This window comes from Bombyx mori, chromosome 24 (assembly GCF_030269925.1).
Source record: "Bombyx mori chromosome 24, ASM3026992v2".
Taxonomy (NCBI): domain Eukaryota; kingdom Metazoa; phylum Arthropoda; class Insecta; order Lepidoptera; family Bombycidae; genus Bombyx; species Bombyx mori.
In genome coordinates this window covers 19,115,788-19,136,554 of record NC_085130.1, presented here as the reverse complement: position 1 = coordinate 19,136,554, position 20,767 = coordinate 19,115,788, and the positions used below count along the sequence as shown (strand labels likewise).

Sequence of the window (20,767 nt, the reverse complement as noted above, 5' to 3'; positions counted from 1 at the left end):
ATGTACCGAACGTCTTATCCTTTAGGCCACGACAACTAAGAAAAAAATAAATAAAAAAACATTTACTACTTAAACTTTATATTTTACAATTAATTTGTGCATCTTCTTGTGAACAATTTTGTACAGAACAACAATTAAAATTAAGTAAATACTAAACGCTTTGGCCATGAACACACTTATCTTAGCTTACACACATACTTAATATAAAAGCATACAGTCTGAGAATATGTACTATAATAATTCTATTTCCAATGCGATTGAACACGAATTGTTGTATGCCACTAACAGCCACTATAGGAGAATTATTTTGTTCGTGCAGTTTGGGTCATAAAACATGGCCCGGCTAGGACGGTGAGCGTGTCGCGCGGGCGCAACGCCATTATCGATAAAAACAAATGAGTCATCGAAGGCAGGTACACGGCGGCGGAGTGGTATACGAAGGGTGGTGAGACATTGTTATGTCATTTGTACTTATCTGCAAGTTATAGTACATTATGTCGCAAAGAAATGTGTTTTTATGCATTCGTTCTCTGAATTTCATTAGTGACACAATGCCTACTTCTTTGTTTTATATCAAAACGGCAGAAATTATTGAAAATAATATTTGCACGTGTTGTTATCAACAATGTGTAAAAAAATTTCACTGAAATAAGAATAGATCCCGAAAAGTTACAAAGTGTTAATTTCTGCCTCTCTCATTAACTCGCTGCGGCGATATGTGGTGTAAGTGTTCGATTAGTGATTTTTTTCTTTCATTTTTATCACTAACCCTCAAAATGACAAAACTAAATACACTATCGATGACGCTTATCGACAACAATAATGCGCATCACTATGCCCGTCCATAAGGCTCGCGAGTGGAAGAGAGAGCGGAATACTCGCTTCATCGCTCCGATTTTTTATTACCCAAACTTCACGGACAAAATAATTCTACTATAGTATAAATGAACGTTCCAACTCCATACAAATTAGAGTTAACTTTTACGCTAACGAGAACGTTAAAAAACTCGCAATAACCACACCGGTAAACAGTTGAGTGGTATTTTTGTTTCCCTCTTTTTAAATAGCCATTTTACTTTCGACTAAGCGGCTAACCTCAAATCGTGCGTTACCTACACGATGATTTAAAACGGTGTTTCTCAAACTGTGTACTCTTTCATTTTGTGATTCAAATGAGTGTTAATGTTAATTACAAATGTTAATTAAACTCTCGTAACATCCGCTTCATAAATCATACTTCCAACACAAATATATATTACACGGTACTTATAAATATATTACCGTGTTATTTAATCAAGACAGTGGGTCGAGGAACCTAATTTTTATGAATTATATTCACTGGACAGACTTTTTGAGATATCGTTGTTAAAAAAAGCGGTCTGAAATTCGAAAATAAAAAGGCAAAATCGCATGAATAAATTCGTATTCATCACATTACTACACTATATAATATTTATTATGCTGTTTGAGTATTATAGATAGACCCGACAAACGTAGTCCTGCAAAAAATCATTCAAGTCGATGCAGCCGTTTCGTTGTAGTGTAGATAAATAACCTAGATACCGAATGCAGCGCCACCTGCCGGGCTGATTTGTGAATCTAAACCATCCAGGGTGCCACCCAAATGCATACAAAAAAAATCATTCTAATCGGTCCAACCGTTTAGTAAGAGTTCAGTGACAAACACACGCATAGAAGAAATATATACATATCTATACTAATATATAAATCTACAGTGGTTTTTACGGATGTTCCGTTACAACTACTGAACCGTGCATCCGATTGACTTGAAACATAGTATCCATGTAGAAAATACATGTACTTAATGGATAGGATACATTTATATGAGTGTTGGACTCCCTACACCAGTTGCGGGGCGTTAATGATGAGAATCTTTGTGGGGGTGAGAAGTAATAATGTAAATTCTAAATGCCCAGCGAAGCGGGCGAGTACGGCTAGTCTATATGTATATAAAAAAGTAAAGATATCTCCACGACTGGTAGTACAACTGACGTGATTGATAAATTAAAGAGCGGACGGTTAGCGTGGTGTGGACATGTGATGCGTGGAGAGAAGATGCATGCGACTAGGAGATGTATGGAAATGGTAGTGCAAGGTAGAGGGGGTAGAGGTCGACCGAAGAACACATGGATGGAGTGTGTTAATGACGATATGAGAGAGAGAGGAGTGAGTGTTGAGATGACGGCTGATAGTGGAATAGAAAAATTCACTGTGCCGACCCCACCTGGTGGGATAAGGATGCTGTAGAGCCTTCGATCTGTCGGGGTATCTTCACAGCTGCCTCAACGATTCATCCGCTGATGCCAGGTACTCTACTTTGGCGAAATTCATCCAGATCCTTGTCGCATGTTTGATCTAATGATTACGTCACAGTTGACATGTCCAGACTCTCGGCCAGGCTTATATCACAGTAGGGACAGCTGACATTTTGTGACATTTATGATATTTTATAGCAGGCAGCGGCTTGGCTCTGCCACTAGCATTGCTGAAGTCTATGGGCGACGGTAACCATTTACCATCAGGTGGGTCGTATGCTCGTCTGCCTAAAGGGGTAATAAAAAAATGTGAGATTAAACTTGTTGCGATACGAGATGCGATCCATTACAGCAGCACGCATTGACGTCATCATAAACATAAAAATAACGAAATTATTTTAAATTGACATTTGAATACGTCATAAGTGAGAGTGGCAACACTATTATTGATGTCCTATTTTAGTATATGGCAAGAACGGCTTCGACTAATTCATTCGTCACTTCGACAAGCCCGGTATTAACTTTCTGTAGTCACTTTTGTCTTCAAATAAGCTCTTCAAAAATAAAACCTGCAAACAACGTTGGGAGTGGAATACCGCCGCATGTTGTGCGTCTGCTGAGCGACGGCGGCGCAAACTGTCCGTCTCAAGAGGACCAGCCTAGGTCTGGGTCAAGGGTGTCTAATACTTAGATGGTACATCGCGATACGTTCCGGTTTCGATTCCATCCGAGCTAAGCGCTAAGCTCATCGGCAAGGCCCACGCCTCGTGCTTAGACGTTTCAAGTTACGGAGCCAAATGTTTGCGAAGCTGAGACTGTTTTATAGAATGTGTCTGTAGGGCTGCCCCGTGGGTCATACGCCTCAAAGCTACCCACCAGAGATACAACTTCTTTGATTGTTATACCAGCATACTGGTGGTAGGACCTCTTGTGAGTCCGCGCGGGTAGGTACCACCGCCCTGGCTATTTCTGCCGTGAAGCAGTAATGCGTTTCGGTTTGAAGGGCGGGGCAGCCGTTGTGACTATACTGAGACCTTAATATCTCAAGGTGGGTGGCGCATTTACGTCGTAGATGTCTATAGGCTCCAGTAACCACTTAACACCAGGTGGGCTGTGAGCTCGTCCACCCGTCTAAGCAATAAAAGAAATATATATTTCAATCGACAGCCGACGTTTAGTTGTGGTAGAGTATCTTGTAAATTCACAAGGATGGGCACCACGGTCCTGCCTATTTCTGCTGAGAAGCAGTAACGCGATTCGTTTAAAAGAGTGTGACAGCCCTTATATTATAAAAATTGGGATGTCAACCTCATGTCACTCATCTCAGACACTCACACTGGAATCTCAATGGACTCCGCTAGCCACTTCGCACTAGATCGATTGTGACGTCATTTGCCCGCAGTTAAACTAGAATGCTTAGAAAATATCTTTTTTTCTATGCACCTTATGTGTATGTCCCTGCACTAACGTACCTGTGTGGCCCCGACCATCACCATCAGCACCATCTGAATGATGGACCATCTCATGACCCTGTAATATAAGAACATTTTATTTTTATTGCTTAGAAGAGTGAAAGATCTCACGGCCCACCTGGTGTTAAGTGGTTACCGGAGCACATAGACATCTACAACGTAAATGCGCCACCCACCTTGAGATATAAGTTTTAAGATCTCGGTATAGTTACAACGGCTGCCCCGCCCTTCAAACTGAAACGCATTACTGCTTCACGGCAGAAATAGGCAGGGTGGTGGTGGTGGTGCCTACCCGTGTGGACTCAAGAGGTCCTACCATCACATTCTTTTGTTGAGTGTCATATTAATCAATCCGTCTAACCCAAGTTCACAACACCGGCTCAGGGTGTCTGTGTTAAGCTGACTATACGTCCCATCTGATGATTAATTGTCACTGCTGCTCATGGAAATCAATAATATTGAGGGTTTAAGATTCTGCCTATCACTAAGAACTCTATTTCAGCTTAGTTTGAAGAGGTACATGGTGGAAGTTCATTCCAAGTCTCTTTCTATTAAAACAGGGGCTCCCAAACTTATTTTGTCTACTGCCCACTTTCCCCTTTTTTACCTACTAGTAAACACCATTACAGCGAGAGCTCAATCAGTGTCCTCCTAGTTGAAAATTACAAATCGCCTCCTAAAACTCTACACCAGGCCCCTATTTTTTTCCGGGTCTCTTACCGCCCCCTCTAGGCCTGCAGCGCCTACAAGGGGGCGTTATCGCCCACTTTGGGAAATGCTGTATTAAAAAATGCTTTTTGTTAACGTCTTTGCCGTGTCTATGTGTCGTGTATAATCTATATTAAGCTGATCACCTGTAATTAAAAAATTTAAGCTAACTACTCTGTAATTTTAATATAATCTGTTCTTAATTAAAAAAAAATACGAGGGAAAATCCCTTTACTTCATATAATTTAACCAAATTAGTTGCTTCTTTAATTCATAATTTTTAAAATACAAAAGCAAACATCTCCAAACAAACTATTGTATAAATAAAAAATTAAATTTCGTAAGAAACACTACGAGATTTCATTGTATCATCACTAGGGGTCGGAGTAGGTAGATTAATTTAAGGTCGTTGACGTCAAACGTAGAGGATAATATGGATATGCCTCCAAAATACCGGATCTTCATATTTATTGTGATATTTGTTCCGGAATTTTGAAATTAGCATGAATCTGTGTTTAAGGTGAAAAACGTATTAATAATATTAATCTACGCTACCAGTGCTAGCTAAAATATTGTATTTTATTCAAAAACAACTTGGAATAGTTACACCGTATTTTGTCCCTTTCTGTTGAATTAGAAATGACATTTGTCAGTATGAGACAAAACTTAGACAGGGCTTTTGGTTATTTTATCTCATAAATATTAAAATTGTATCCGATGAGGATTAAAAACAATGTAATGGCATGTCCATATTATAATATCTTGACGCAAGTATATAATATCAATCTACCTACTCCGACCACTGATCATCACTGATCAGATACACTTTTATATAATGTTCAAGATCAAACTATAAAACTGTGTATAATGCAAGAAGATCGACACGTGTTAGAGAACCTGATGATCATCAAACAGCTCACCTGTCGCACATCTCCTCAGCGATGTTCCTGTCTCTGGCCTCGTGCGCGGACTGCAACTCTTGGAGTCTCTTGGCCGCGGACACGTTGTCCCTCACCCGGTTCACGGACTCCGCTATATCCCTCACCCTCATTATGTAGCTCTCGGCTGCAGTACCTGACGACAAACATGAAAAATCCATATACATATATAACTAGCAGACCCGGCCACACGTTGCTGTGGCTAAGGTTTTTGTTTCTAAATAACACGCGGCCGGATATGCTAATACCAAAAGTTAACAAAGCAAGAACAATTTGATTTCACTGTATTGCGTTTACTACGAAATAAATTTCCCTTATACTTTAGCCGCAGCAACACGTGGTGCTTATGCCATGTCAGACAGTATTACAACTGTCTGTAAAAACTGATTTTCTGTCTGTTTCAGACTTATGAAACTTACAATTAATAACAATAATCAACATAAGAAATCATTTTATTGTTAATTAATAAATATTGCGACCATTAATCGAAATAAAAACCATCGTGTGGCCTAAGTTGAAACAAAACACATAGGTATTTAAAAAAAAAGGTAAAATCGGTTAAGTAGTTTAGGTGTCCATCGCGGACAAACGTGACACGTAATTTGTATATATTAAGATATCGACGCTTGAAAGGCAAACGTGACTAAGCGACAATGCGTGAACTTTACAGTAGACGAATTTAAAGTTGAAATACATGAAAACAAAATTTATTTTAACGAATCTAGCTGTAGTAGAATCTAGCTAGTAGCTGTAGGTTTGAAATGATTTTACTAGACCTAGAAATATATATTTTTTGCGCATCGAATATAGTTATTGCCTATCATTTATGTACAAAGCAGTTATTGCCGCTTAGTCATGTTTGCCTTTCAAGCATCGATATATAAAGAAAAAACTTTGTACCCCTTTTTACGAAAATTGAGCGGACGGAAGAGTATGAAATTTCTCACACTTACAGAGAATATCTACGAAAAGGAGTGCAGAATGTAAATATTTTTTTTATAAGTAATGCATTAAAAATACTTACATTAAATCAATAAAAAAACATTACACACACATGCATGTATTTGACACACACACGCATGCATACTATTTTATTGTCAAACTTTTGATCAAATTGAGAATAGAATAAATATTGTTTGTCTTCATTAATATTTGTCTATCTATAGTGTAGTCTTGGCGAAATCTGTGATTATAGAAGTATAATAGTCCATGACAATAGCACCATATTAATGTTCAAACTTATAATTACAATTAAATAAAGTCGAATTTTGACTACCGGACTATTATGGTTTTATTTGACAATTTCATTTCAAAATTTGACAGTACTAAGGTTTCACCAGTGTTGCCAGGTAATAGAACATCTGTCACTAGTACATGATAACATTGAAGGTAGTATTAAGTAAGAGGCAAGTACATACCAAGTTCCATTTCTTTGTCGTCATCATAATCTTTCTCCTCTGTCTCCTCATTGTCTATTAATATGTCGAAAAATACCTGAAAAATGGTCATGTGTCAACACCTTAGTTCTCCGACTAGAGACAACGGGTTGATGAGTATGGGCTTAAATGAACTGATCTACATTCACTTACACTTGGAATAGCAATAGCAGATTACTAGAAGCTTATTAGGGGACTTCCATTAATTACGTGAGGTGTTCTAGGGAGGAGATGGGTCAAGTGAAATCTTTCCGAATGTCACTTTTAAGGAAGGGAGGGGGAGGAATGGATGGAGTTTTTACTGATGGTAGGACTTCTTGTGAGTTCATTTGGGTAGGTACCACCACCCTGCCTGTTTCTGCCATGAAGCAGTAATGCATTTCGGTTTGAAGGGTGGGGCAGCCGTTGTAACTATACTTGAAACCTAAAAACTTATATCTCAAGGTGGGTGGCGTATTTAGGTTGTAGATGTCTATGGGCTCCAGTAACCACTTAACACCAGGTGGGCAGGGAGCTCGTCCACACATCTAGGCAATAAATAAATAAAATATATTGTGTAATTATTTTAGTATTGTTAGTATACAATAGAAGTAATAGAATGAGTTTTGCGCGTTTTTTTTTCAATAATCCAACACGTTTAAAACATAAACGTTGTAAAATATCACATAAAACTGTCATGAAATGTAATTTTTGTGGTAAGAACTCATTAAATAGCAGTGGTTATGGTGTTGAAAAGTAATAAACCGTATTTGTTTCTATTTTCAAGATTAACACTAAAGCGTTTATGATTTGAATATTTTAAGTATAGATTTGCTTTATGTAGATATATTGGTAGTGTTTGTTATATTCATAAGCCACCTCCATAAGCTTGGGACACTTCCCTAAGTTCCAATGTTTAGCCACCATTTGTGTTTCCAGAATAGGCAATCTTTCACTTTAAATGGCAAAGGACAAGGTCCAATCTCAATAAATTACTTACAGTTTTCTGACTAAACGTGCTGAATGTGTTGTCAAAACAAAATCTGTAGTCTCCATTTAAGGTGGCTTGATGCCTGTGAGAGTTCTCTGGCTTCTTGTAGTCGGAGACTATTACCCGTCCAACAGGGTCAGTGAGTTGAAATGATATGTCCAATTCACCATGTGTTGCATCTATTACCTTTAACATACATTTTGCATACATATAAAGATTAGGAAACAAGTTAAAATAATTTTCTAGGATGGTAGGATATGTTGCACAGAAGCACAGGAATGTAGAGGTACTTATTGATATTATTCCTTATCCTTCTGAAGAGTAATCACAGGTTCCATTTTTAGGATGTAATTGATGTATTTGTGCTGTTGAGGTTTCAATGTTACGAGTCACGTAGGGACTACTGTAACCACTTAAAGTGAGCAAAAGGTCATCAACATAAGGTAATGAAAAAAACAGGTCCAATCATTAACACAAATCACATTTTTTATTGGCTTCCTCAGTTAAATGATGCGAGCGATTAGCCAGTTGCTAGTACACACCTATATCAGAAGTTTACTCCGGATTTCACATATTTAGAGGCTAGTTTGGACCACTGTAACCGAACGTTCATTTATTAAGTTAAAACCTTATGACTTAAATTAAAACGTTTCAACTAAGTTCATAAACTGGAATTTAAAGCATTTGAATGCAAAGAATTGAGAAAAAATTTACTCTTTTTCGTAGTATGAACTCTAGTTTTGTTTCCGAATTGATTAAGTGTACCTGATATTCTATGTCTATTAACTCGTTCGGCTGTGCTCTCTGGTAGAAACAGTCGGTCATTCCTGCTTGAACAGTAAAAGTTATATCTTTTTCAAAGGCAAAAACAACACTGAAAATAGTAGTCAAATATATGTAACGCATTTTATGAATTGACTTGGTTGTTCAGCTCAAATAATTCTTATCGAATGGCGTTTTGCGTTTAATAGTTTATTTATAGATCACGGATGAGTCGTTTAGAGACATAAATAAATATAAATAGTGTGAAAATCGTGATTTATTTTTTACAGCCGAAATTTATGGTTAGAGATTATCGTTCAGAAATTCTGTTTGCGGTTTGTCAATATCAGTTTGGAATGGTGGTGGGGTAATTTTTACGTACCTAATAATTAGTCATTGTATGTATCATTGTAGTTTTAATCGGAAATCGGCATCGTCAATTCACCATTAGAAAAAATATGCCTAATATAGGTCGATAGATCAAACACTACTCACAGCTGACGAATTCCTGCGTCTTTTCATAGCTGTAGATCGTCATTAAAATTAATAACCTGGTTTAATAACTCATTTGTGTTGAGCAATTCATTATGTAACCGAAAATGTATTTTCTTTTGTGATTTGTTCAATTTCCATGCTAATTTTTGCTTAAAAAACCGTTCAGGAATCCGCCATCATGTTCCATAGTCTACAAAATTTGTACATAATAAAACATAAAAAATCCGTTTGCTCATTTCATGTCACTCTTCTATTTATTACAAACCTAATTTCTATTCTCTTTCTCAATTCGAATCTGGTACATGCTACGTACATCAAAAAAAGTCTGACTGAATACTGCATAGGAATACTGTTAGTTCAGGAATCAACAGCTGAGTCAGTGATTCTTAATTGATTTAATTATTGATTCAATGAATTATGCAGAAACAAAGTAAATTGTGAATAACATAGCTATGTCCTGTCCGAGTGGCCCAAGGGCTCCTCATTCGTCGGGGGTGCCTTGCAACAGTGCCCTGTCATTCGTTGCGTCTGCGCAGCGAGTTCATGGACCGGAAAATGACGCTTGCAAACCTCAAGATGCCAAACAATCTGGTATTTGTTTATTTACATAGTTTATGATCCCAAATAACAATTTCAAGAGTCTAGTTTCTCCCCTGTGGAATTATTGTAACAACTCTATAAAAATGAACGAATGCGCTTCTCAGACATCAAACGCAAACAGAACAATAGCAGAACATTAATATATGGTTTAACTATAGCTATGGGATGTGCTCATGGATGTGCAGCGCACATACGTCTACCCCGAAATTTTCTTATAAATACCACATAAGAACATAATATCAAAACTCTTAACTGACAGTAGCTAGTTGTTGTATAGTATTTTTTTTAGTATTCACAGGGCATAAACATAGGTATTAGGTGTATTCAAAATACCTTTTATTGCCGCATTCCCAAAATTCCAAAATATTTAAAACATAGTATTAAAGTGGGTGGATTCAAACATTCTATTAGATGAATGAGCTTAAATGCTCATCTAGTATTGATTCACACTTTCTAAATTTTTGTTATGATTCCTGTATTTTATTCCTCAGTTTTTAGACTATTTTCGAATATTATTTTTTATTGCCCTTCTAGGCACATAAGCATACAGCCTGATGGTGGTTACCATAGTGTAGTAATTTCAAGTGCCTCTTCATTAAATATACCAAAAATCAGTGAACAATTAAATTGTTTCAGAACAACTAGTACCAGTAGCTCCGGCTGGCTTGAAAGCATTATGTGATGCTTGTTCCCAGCTGTACCCAGACCAGCCTAACCCTCTGCAGGTCACGACCAGGCTCAAATATTGGTAAGGAACCGCAATAGTAGTGTAGTTAGGCATAGATGCTGGCTCTCCACTAAGTTTCTCACCGAAGCTTGTTAGTGGATCGCAATGCAGATTTGGTGGTAGATTCAAAGTATTGCAAAGAAATCTCCCTAGGGCTGGTGTTAACGAATTCTCTCAAGTTGATCCTGTGAGTTTATCTATGTACCGAATTGATAGGGAAAATAAATGGATAGATCCCTTTTTGATTAGAGCAGAACACGACAATGGTGGTGCTGCCTGGTGTGAACTGATCGCTCAAGGCCACAGAGATCACAACGCCAATCCTACTTAGCTTATGATGAATGTAGAAGACTTTATTGAATATTTTAATAACTGCCCCATTCATTGAATTTGAGCATGAGTGCTTTGCTATGGCAATAGGCAATTTTTTACAGATTTCTCTTTTTTACACTATAATTTCGTGTTATCGTATTTCTTTTATTATTTTCGACATTTGGGATTTCGACCGTCACAATACCTAACTCAAAGTAAAAGTAGTATAAGAAATAACTGCGACTCACAAAAAAAAATGGTACCTTATTTATTTCTTAATGAACACATTCCGGTTTGAAGGGCTAATCTGCCTGCTTGTGAACTTACAATACACTTAACCACCAGTACAAGTTATTATATAAAGTAAAAAAACCCGTGTAGCCCACGGGGACTGCCGCAGTAAAGCTATTGCATACCATTTCTTATCAACTTATGCAATTACAATTAGACAATAATAATTTAATATTAAAACAATAATAAAATAAGACCACGCTATATTTATAAACATTAACAAAAGCAAAACATTAACTGTCCCCTTTACACTCATAAGCTAGACCGCGCTAGAGAGAGATGGGCAGACTTTCGTGATTTGCATGCAGTGCGACGTCACGCCACGCGCTTATTCCAAACCCCTACACCAGCGCAACGTGAAGCTACATGGTAGGCGGAGTGGGGGTGTTAGGTTTTATTTTCGTTACGGATTTTCTTGATTCGGTCGCCGCGTTCAAAGCCTTCGATAAACGCTATGCAATAGCTTAATAATGAAACATCTGTCTCAGGTTGGGAGGACAAGATCCTTTAGACTACATCAGCATGTACCGGAACCCAGGGAAACCGGAGGAAAATATACCACCACATTGGCACTACATCAGGTAGGAGCTTCAAATGATAAGTTAATGAATGAAGTCTAACCAGTTTAAGTCTGCTGTAACTAGAATGAATTACATCGATATACAGTAAGTACTCAAAGTGATATAACAACTTGACCTTCCTTCAAGAGCTGATCACAACTATACCAAGTTTCCAAGGTGTCTAGGTTTTCACCTGCAATTCTAATAGCTATGTCTGAATGAAATTTTGGTAAAGTTATTGTGTATCCGAATTGCTTTATCAGGTTTGAACAACTGATTAGGGCTCATTTGATGTTAAATGGTAAAGGGTGCTGGTAGCCTCAATATGAATGCTGCAGCAAACCTCAAGATATGAGATTGAGAGTGTAGGAAGCTTAAACGACAAAGGGAAGATCTTCCACTGAGCTGGGGATATTGGCGCGATAGACCGATGGTCCTAATGTTGTTGTTCGGAACTTGTATATATGCGAGCTTATCTTGAAAATGTCGTAAGCGAGATTCAGGCATCTGTCAAATATCTTGCGTTATATGATGACTACCCGCCACAAGAGCTTGCTTCCATTCCTCATCTGATTCTCTTTAATAAGCAGACAAGCTCACAAAGCACCAGGTGCTTACCCATCTGAAGCCCACACTGCAAAAGTGCCAGTTGTTGCTCACCTTGAGGTTTGAGGTGTTGTATTATTGTTGACTACAACTCATGGGACTTGAATGTTATAACATTAGTTCAATTTCAGTTTCGGTCTGTCAGACCTTCACGGGGATGGGAGGGTCCACCCTCCGCCGGATCGCGCGGCGCTGTCCGCGGGCGCGCCCCTGCCGTCTGGCTGCGGCATCGAGCTGACGTTCCGGCTCGCGGCTGACGGGGCAGAGCACCCCCCGCTGTGGCCGGCGGCTCTCTTGCAGGCCTTGGCCAGATACGTGTTCACTACAGGTCTGAATGTGACGTTTGTTCATAGACGTTTCTTGAGGTCAGTTTTTTTTATTTATTGCTTAGATGGTTGGACGAGCTCACAGCCCACCTGGTGTTAAGTGGTTACTGGAGCCCATGGACATCTACAACGTACATGCGCCACCCACCTTGAGATATCAGTTCTAAGGTCTCAGTATAGTTACAACGGCTGCCCCGTCCTTCAAACAGAAACGCATTACTGCTTCACGGCAGAAATAGGCAGGGAGGTGATGGTATCTACCACCAATAATTACTACGGTTCTTCTGGTTTAGGTAACAAGCTGTGCGCCGGGGACCACATATCGTGGCATCGTCCGCTGGACGGCGAGAGGTCCGGGGGCCGCATGCGACACCTGCTGGTCGCGACAGAGCCGCAGCTGCGACACGCTCGCACGCCGCACGGCATCGTCACCTTCCTACAGGTATCCTGTGTGCTCCTTGGGCCCATGGTCTGCTCCCAACATCTGCAGATCATCAAGTCTTACCTACCCCGCGCGCCCCCTAACCGTGGGGTCCTCGTAGGAAGTTCGTCCCCCTGTGCGTGTCTTGTTGCAGACAACGGGGACTTTTTGGCGGGAACGCGAGGAGGGAAGTTGTGTGATTTGTTTTATTTTGTCTATTTAGTGTTTCTTCAGGTTTAAATGTGGAATAACGGTGGTTTATTAACTGTTTAGTATCAGCTGTGAAAGTGCACAAATGTGGGAAAATGAAAGAAAGCCGCGAAAAATAAGAATATGAATTAAAATAAGACATGACCTAAAAGTCTTTGTTGCCAGGTCATAAACTCCAAAAAAAAAAGAACTGTCAAATTTTAAAATGGATTTGTCAAATAGAACAATACTAGTGGTCTCCTATAGTAGAATTATTTTGTCCGTGCAGTTTGGGTCATAAATAATCGGAGCGGTGAAGCGAATATTTCGCTCTCTCTTCAACTCACGAGCAACACACGAGCATGTGGGAAAATGAATCAAAGCCGCTGGACGTAACTTCTCGGGATCCTCCAAAAAGTCCACTGAAAAAATCTTAGTAAATGCCCACCATTTTACTGCGGTTATATTTCATCCCGTATCATCTCATCTCATTTCGTTTGATTTCATCCCAGTTGATTAATGTCTCAAATTAATCATCTTCATTTCATTACATTTTTCATAAAAATATGAATATAAATTAAAATAAAACATGACTTAAAGGTCTCAGTTACCAGGTCATAAAATCTATTAAAAAAAAAAAGGGATTCGATAATTATATTGTGGATGCATTATTGTTACGCGCTGGGGTTCGGGATAAATAAAATTATACCGAAGTACAAATTAAGACTTGGAACACTCAACAAACACTTTAAAATTCTCAATTCACTTCTTCCGCTTCGCTTTAGGTCAGCGGTTGGGGAACCGGGGTAAAATGAAATTTTGGGGTGTAAAAATGAAACTTTTATAGTAAAAAGTATATATTGAAGTGAAACTTCTTTAGAGTCGTGATTTCAAATTATCATGGAGGTTATAATATGAAAGATGCTAAGAAGAAGCGATTTCGTTTTTTTTTAGTTCTTCACCATGGGGTAATATCAACTTACACAAAAATATTTTAGGGTAATAATTAAAAAAGTTCCCCGACCGCTGCTTCAGGTGATCCGCTCGCTATTTCGCTTCGAGTAGATCCGATTACTAACTGGCTGCGTGCCATCCCTACAACGCTTTTATAGTCGGTACGACATCCCTAGAACTATCGAGAACATTCCACACAAGTCGAGTATTTTCGATAATCGTTTCTGCTATTATCCGACTATAGATGGCGTTGCTCTTGCCGGCGTAACATTATCCTTGTTTGTGTTAAAATTTCCAAACATTTTTTTCATCTTCGTAGACAGACTAGCAAACGTCCCATCTGATAGTGAGCCGATACCGTCGCTCATGGACGTCAGCAGTGCCAGGAACAGAACCAAGCTGCTACCGTTGGTACAGTTAACACGTGGAGCTCGCGTCTCTCTGGCTGTTGTTGATCATTTCCTATGACGTGAACCCGTAATGTAGAGTGACGGTCATGACAGTTCGTTGACCCGTTGAGCTCTGATTGTTTCATTGCGTGCACCGAGCGGCCTTAGAGTTGACCTCCCGCGTGTTGCAGATGGTGGGCTGCACCAGCAGAGAACTGAGGGCGGCCCAGAGGAGCTCCGTCTGCGAGGTACTGAAACTCATAGCGCAGGACCCGAGGTGAGTGGTGGTAGGACCTCTTGTGAGTCCGCGCGGGTAGGTACCACCACCCCGCCTATTTCTGCCGTGAAGCAGTAATACGTTTCGGTTTGAAGGGTGGGGCAGCCGTTGTAACTATACTTGAGACTCTAGAATTTATATCTCAAGATGTATGGCTCATTTACATTGTAGATGTCTATGGGCTCCAGTAACCACTTTATACAAAGTGGGCTGTGAGATCGTCCACCCATCTAGGCAATAAATAAATAAATAAAATGCGCCATAGACCAGCTGTTTTTTTTCTGTCTTTTCTTCCTATGCTGATAGCCTTGAGAGGCTATTTCAGCTTCACCTTAACGCGTAGGCGAGCTGTCGGGGCTCAAACCGGATGTGTTGCTAACACTGGCACAGAATCTACCGCCGGATCGGAAACGCGACCCACTGAGAAGATCCGACGAGAAACTCAGTGGGCTGTGTCTGTGGGTTAGCTTATTCGCCGAGTCCTACGTCGCAAGCGACGGGTTTGGCTATCTATGGCCTGGTCTATAGGCTCTAGTAACCACTTAAGACTAGGTGGGCTGTGAGCTCGTCCACCCATCTAAACAATAAAAAAAAGGGTAGTCGTCTGTTGGCGGGGTCGTGCGGGGGGTTGGGGGGGCGCGACCCGGCTACAGTGTCGCGCTGTGTTCAGGTGCGGCGGGTGCTGGCTGGTGACGCGCATGGAGCGGCGGGTGTCGGTGCGGGCGGGGGGCGGCGCGGGGGGCGCGCTGGCGCAGCTGGCCGGCGTCTCCTGCGACGTGCGCTGGGCCGCGTGGGAGGTACGTCTGTGTATTGTACTGTAGCGGACGCACGAGCTCATAGACCGCAGGGTCGGGCGGATGACACGTTAATATATATTTTGAAGTGAAAACTTCTTTAGAATCGTTGTGATTTCAAACCGGATGCAACGGAAAAAACGACAGGTAAGAGACACATATATAAAAATGTGTAGGATGAAGCCAGCAAAGAATGAGACAGAAATATACATACTATTTAATACAGCGCTATCTGTGAGATTTTTTAATACTAACGTGTGTATGAAAGCTCTTGTAGTGAATTTTAATTTAGGATTATACGTGAAATTAAAATATCAATTCACAGAGGGCGCCACCTTACAATTATTTACTAATGACAAAATTTTACATATACTTAAGACGTTTAGGATAATTGTATTTTAATTTTGGAAGGTTTCACTTCTACCACGTGTGAATTGCACACATTTTGTTTTTTTTTTATTGCCCTTATAGGCAGACGAGCGTACAGCTCACCTGATGATGAGTGGTTACCGTCGCCCATGGACTTCAACAATGCCAGGGGCAGAGCCAAGCCGCTGCCTAAATACTATTGATGAGTCCCGTGTATGCTGCACTCAATGAAATGCTGATCTGTACATGGCGGTCCACACCCCGGCCATCTGGTACTTGTGTGCATTATATACTATATATACTCCCCAGGATTCGACTGGTGAGTCGGTGGGCCGGGAGGATGCACAGGGGCTCGCCCACCTGGAGACCACGGTCACCGGTAAGCACCTTGAGCACGACGTAGATGAGACCTGACACTCGCTTCAATAAACCCAGCCTCTGTGTACTGACAGATGGGCTGGTGATGGATGTTAGTTCGGATAAAGTTATTAACAAATTGTGTGTGTGTGTGTGTGTGTGTGTGTGTGTGTGTGTGTGTGCATAATGTTTGTTGTAGCCCGGGGACCGCCCACTGATGACTGAACCTGTTGCAGGACACATGTCCACGGACAGCTTCGGGATGTCGAGCATGGGAGAGGCGCTGGCGAAGCTCTCTGCCGAGGTCTGTCCATTCACTCAGTTGCTCACCGCTCCTCCCCAACCTGATCCCCCACCGGATCTCATCAAGCCTTGTTCCTAGAAGGACGTGTCACAACGCTCAAGGATATACGAGATTTTTGAAGTGAAACTTCTTTAGAATCGTTGTGATTTTAAACTCGATGAAACGAAAAAAATGAAACGAAAATGAGATAGAACACATTAGACGTGAAGTTAAAATATCAATTCACAGAGGGCGCCACCTCATCCCCCCATCATACTATAAAATATGATTTATTTCTATTTAGTTTTTTATCGACAGATGTCGCTGCACGTAAATTCAACAATTCCTGAATCGAATGAATCATACACAGTTGATACACGTTCTCGTATTTCTCTCACTAAATCATACTTGCCTGGTGCAGAGCATACGGTGATCATATATGCCCTTCCCTTAGGGTGAGGCTGCTTCATTGCACTGTTGTGCAGCGAAGCAGTGGTTGGTGGTTGACCCTTGCGATTATTATTTGTTTTATAAGCTGTACTTCTATCGTGTGTGACTTGCACACACACACTTTTTTTTTTTTATAAACCCCATAGACATCACCACTTAAATTGAGGCACCTTTGAGACTTGAGGTCCGTGTTTAGAAAAATTAATGTATGCATCCTGAACAGCACATAAATAGATGGTCTGGTGTCAAGGCTGGATTTAAACTTAATGCCGCTTTTTTTCGGTGCCCCGGGTGCATTATTATTATTTATTATTCGGCACCGAAAAAAAGCCGCCCCAATACTGGGATTTTAACTAAACTTATAGTTTACATATTTTATTTTTCAAAATTAAAATAACTAATTTATTCCGGAAACATTATCATATGTCATATATTCCAAAAACATAAATAAATATTCTTTAATAAATTTTGACTAACGGTGAATTATATTACATAAAATAAATTAAATTTCTTTAATTTTACAGAAAATAGAAAATTCGGTTATTATTTTAAATCTCCAAGGAAATAAATTGATCAATAAATCATTTTGATTATTAATTTTTACCGAAAGTGCCAAAATTATAATTCAGAAATAATGGATGAATTAAATTTCTTCAATTATCAATTAAAAAGAAAATTATTAAGTATTAGAATTAATTAATTATATTGAGCTATCTTGATAAGACTAAAAAAAAAATTACTTTCAAAAATTTGCTGTCCTAAAAAATTTACGGCCCTGAACACTTCCCCGACTGCCCCTAGTGTAAATCCACCGCTGCTGGAGCCCATGGACATCTACAACGTAAATATCACCACCTACCTTGAGATATAAGTTCCAAGGTCTCAGTATAGTTACAACGGCTGCTCCACCCTTCAAACCGAAACGCATTACTGCTTCACGGCAGAAATAGGTGGGGCGGTGGCACCCACCCGTGCGGACTCACAAGAGGTCTTACCACCAGTCTGGTGGACTGGTCCGGTAGTCTGGTGGCGCCCACCGGCCGTGTATATAATTAATTAATCAGGATTAAGTTCAGGAGCAGTGAACAGTCTCGTGCCCCGCAGGACCTCCCTGGGGATCCGGTGCAGTACCTGAGCGGGGTCCACGTCGTCCTGAGCCCGGAAGGCGCCGCCCTGCTGCCCCTGGCCGTCGAGTAAGTCTGTCGGAGTCGTCGCCGGCCCGGGGAACCCCCGGGGACCGGGACTACGAACCTATTTTAATACGCTTTTATTAGTTTCAGACGTATATATGTAACGGAATCTTTGAACATGATTTTGACCCCCTTCAAAACGTCGGATTAACTCGAAATTTGGTATACTTGTTAAGGACCGATGACAAGTCAATATTAAAAAAAATATATTTAATTTTCTATAAAGGCGTATTTTGTTAGTTTTTTTAAACTTTTATTTGTTTTTTATCTAATATATTGCGACCGTTTTCAAGATCCTTTTCAATTATTTTATTATTCTGGTGGTGATTTTCTCTAACATGTATGACAATATGTGAAGTGGCTGACCCCCCAACCCCGTCTGCCCTCCACCCCCCGAGACGAAACAAAACGTGAACTTAGCGAAAATCTTAAAAGTCTCAAGTTAATTTTTTGCGCATAAAATTTGAAATAACCATTTGTCGTGTGGTCCAGGGGCCGCATTCTACACGGAGCGCACTTCACGTGGCGCGGCGAGTCGGCGGCCGTCACGCTGGTGGCGCCCGGCGTGCACGGCTGCTTCGTGAGCACCGACGCGCCGCGCGCCGCCCGGGGCTCCTGGCTGCAGGTGATGCACGATCCACTAGCCACATGTGACGTCATTACAAATCCATTAACGGTGCTTTTAGGCACCACAAGCACCGGTCACCGCCCTCGAAGCGACGAAAGACTCGATGAGTAAATTAACTCACAGACACAGCCCACTGAGTTTCTCGCCGGATCTTCTCAGTGGGTCGCGTTTCCGATCCGGTGGTAGATTCTGCGAAGCACTGCTCCTACTAGGGTCAGTGTTAGCAACACTCCGGTTTGAGCCCCGTGAGCTCACCTACTAGTTAAGGTTACGCTGATATAACCTCTCAAGGCTAACAGCTTAGGTAGGGAAAAAAAGCCACATGTGACGTCACAGCATTATGATTGATTTTAAAAAATCTTAGAAATATTGTTGAAACATTTTTTTTTATATCTTAAATGGGTGGATGATCTCAAGGCCCACCTGGTGTTAAGTGGTTGGAGCCCATCTACAACGTAAATGCCAAACCAATGGAGACATGAGTTCCAGTCTCAGTATAGTTACAACGACTGCCCCACCCTTCAAACCGCATTACTGCTTCGCGGACTCACAAGAGGTCCTACCATCAGTGCATATATGTGTCAAACAACTTCAGTCATATGTGTTGTTCTCAAACTGAGCGAGTGTTAATCTGAGACTGCAACGCTGGGGGCGCATCTCCCCCCACCCCCCTCATTACATGACGTCATCCATTCACTGCCTACGTCATGCGCAGAACATTACGGCGGTCTTACAATTATACATTCCATTTTCAGATATTAGTGAACAAGAGCCTCGCCTCGGATATACTGGCCCAGCGGAGCGCCCTCTGTGACGACGCGCACTCCGACAGCGAGGAGGACGCCCCCGCCCCCGCCCCCGCGCCCCCCCGCACCGTGCGCTGGCCCGAGCACGGGCTGGCCATCACCGTGCGCGCCTGACCCCCCAACCCCCCTCGGCGACCCCGGAGGGACGGAGGCGGCGCTCTGCTCTGAACTATGTATAAAGCATATAATTGATTGTATATAATATTATAAATAAGAATGTATTAGATAATAAATTAACGTCACAGAGCCGCAGGGGGGCGCCACAAGGCGCTGGGCTCCGTAGCCTGTTTTTTATTCAATTTAGATTTTAATTTCTTACGCTATGCTCGTCTTCCTGTAAGGCCCTTTTATCCCTTTTTACGAAAATTGTGCAAACGAAAGAGTATGAAATTTTCCACACTTACAGAGAATATAGAGAAGAAGTGCACAATGATAATGTTTTTTTTAAATAATTCATAAAAGATACATTAAATCAATAAAGAAAACATTATATACACTACATACCATGTATTTGACGCACACACGCATGCATACTATTTATTTATTGTCAAACTTTTCATGGCAGGCTGTCAGTTATAGTTTTTTTTTTAAAGGGATTTTATGACCTGGTAACTAAGACCTTTAAGTCATGTCTTATTTTAATTTATATTTATATTTTTAAGAAAAATTATAATATGGAGTGAAATCAAATGAAATGAAGATGATTTATAATTTGAGACATTAAGCAACTGGGATGAAATTAAATGAAATGAGATGAAATGATATAGAATGAAATATAATCTCAATAAAATGGTCGTCATTTACTGAGATTTTTTCAGTGGACTTTTTGAAGGATCCCGAGAAGTTTTATTTTTCCACATTTGTGCATTTTCAGAGATATTGAACAGTTATAAACCACCATTATTACACATTTAAACCTGAAGAAACACTGAGTAGACAAAATAAAACAAATCACACAACTCCACTCTTCGCTTTCCCGCCAAAAGTCCTGTCAGTTATAGTCTGTCAAATTGAGAATAGATTAAATATTGTTTTCTCTTTACTAATATTTGTCTAAAGTGTAATTTTGACGAGAACTGTGATTAAAGAAGTATTTAAATAGTCTTTGACAATAGAATCGTAATAGTGTACAAACTTATAAATTAATTACATTTAGTCGAATTTCGACTACCAGGGGACCA

General features: G+C 40.4%; 2 protein-coding genes and 1 long non-coding RNA gene across 4 annotated transcripts; 1 reads left to right on the top strand and 2 right to left on the bottom strand.

The window, feature by feature from the left end:
* Positions 1 to 61: 61 nt before the first annotated feature.
* Positions 62 to 9,196, bottom strand: LOC101746327 (transmembrane emp24 domain-containing protein 5). 2 transcript variants are annotated; one of them, XM_021347283.3, is made up of 6 exons: positions 9,058 to 9,196; positions 7,810 to 7,986; positions 6,813 to 6,888; positions 5,377 to 5,530; positions 3,749 to 3,806; positions 62 to 2,845 (listed from the first exon to the last, which is right to left on the bottom strand). In XM_021347283.3, exons 1-6 carry the CDS (start codon positions 9,082 to 9,084, stop codon positions 2,774 to 2,776), a joined length of 564 nt encoding a protein of 187 aa, XP_021202958.2. In that variant the 5' UTR covers positions 9,085 to 9,196; the 3' UTR covers positions 62 to 2,773. The 2 variants fall into 2 exon arrangements, with proteins under 2 accessions (XP_021202958.2, XP_004925101.2); XM_004925044.5 differs by lacking the exon at positions 9,058 to 9,196 and adding an exon at positions 8,566 to 8,915.
* Positions 9,197 to 9,364: 168 nt separating this feature from the next.
* LOC101746466 (suppressor of fused homolog) lies at positions 9,365 to 19,885 on the top strand. Its single transcript, XM_004925045.3, has 12 exons — positions 9,365 to 9,648; positions 10,294 to 10,405; positions 11,476 to 11,568; positions 12,285 to 12,481; positions 12,773 to 12,921; positions 14,624 to 14,709; positions 15,380 to 15,506; positions 16,182 to 16,251; positions 16,466 to 16,533; positions 18,067 to 18,155; positions 18,645 to 18,777; positions 19,536 to 19,885. Exons 1-12 carry the CDS (start codon positions 9,510 to 9,512, stop codon positions 19,698 to 19,700), a joined length of 1,428 nt encoding a protein of 475 aa, XP_004925102.1. The 5' UTR covers positions 9,365 to 9,509; the 3' UTR covers positions 19,701 to 19,885.
* On the bottom strand, positions 17,325 to 18,764 carry LOC134201351 (uncharacterized). Its single transcript, XR_009976604.1, has 2 exons — positions 18,626 to 18,764; positions 17,325 to 18,213 (listed from the first exon to the last, which is right to left on the bottom strand). It is a non-coding gene; the product is annotated as an uncharacterized LOC134201351 (long non-coding RNA).
* Positions 19,886 to 20,767: the final 882 nt, after the last annotated feature.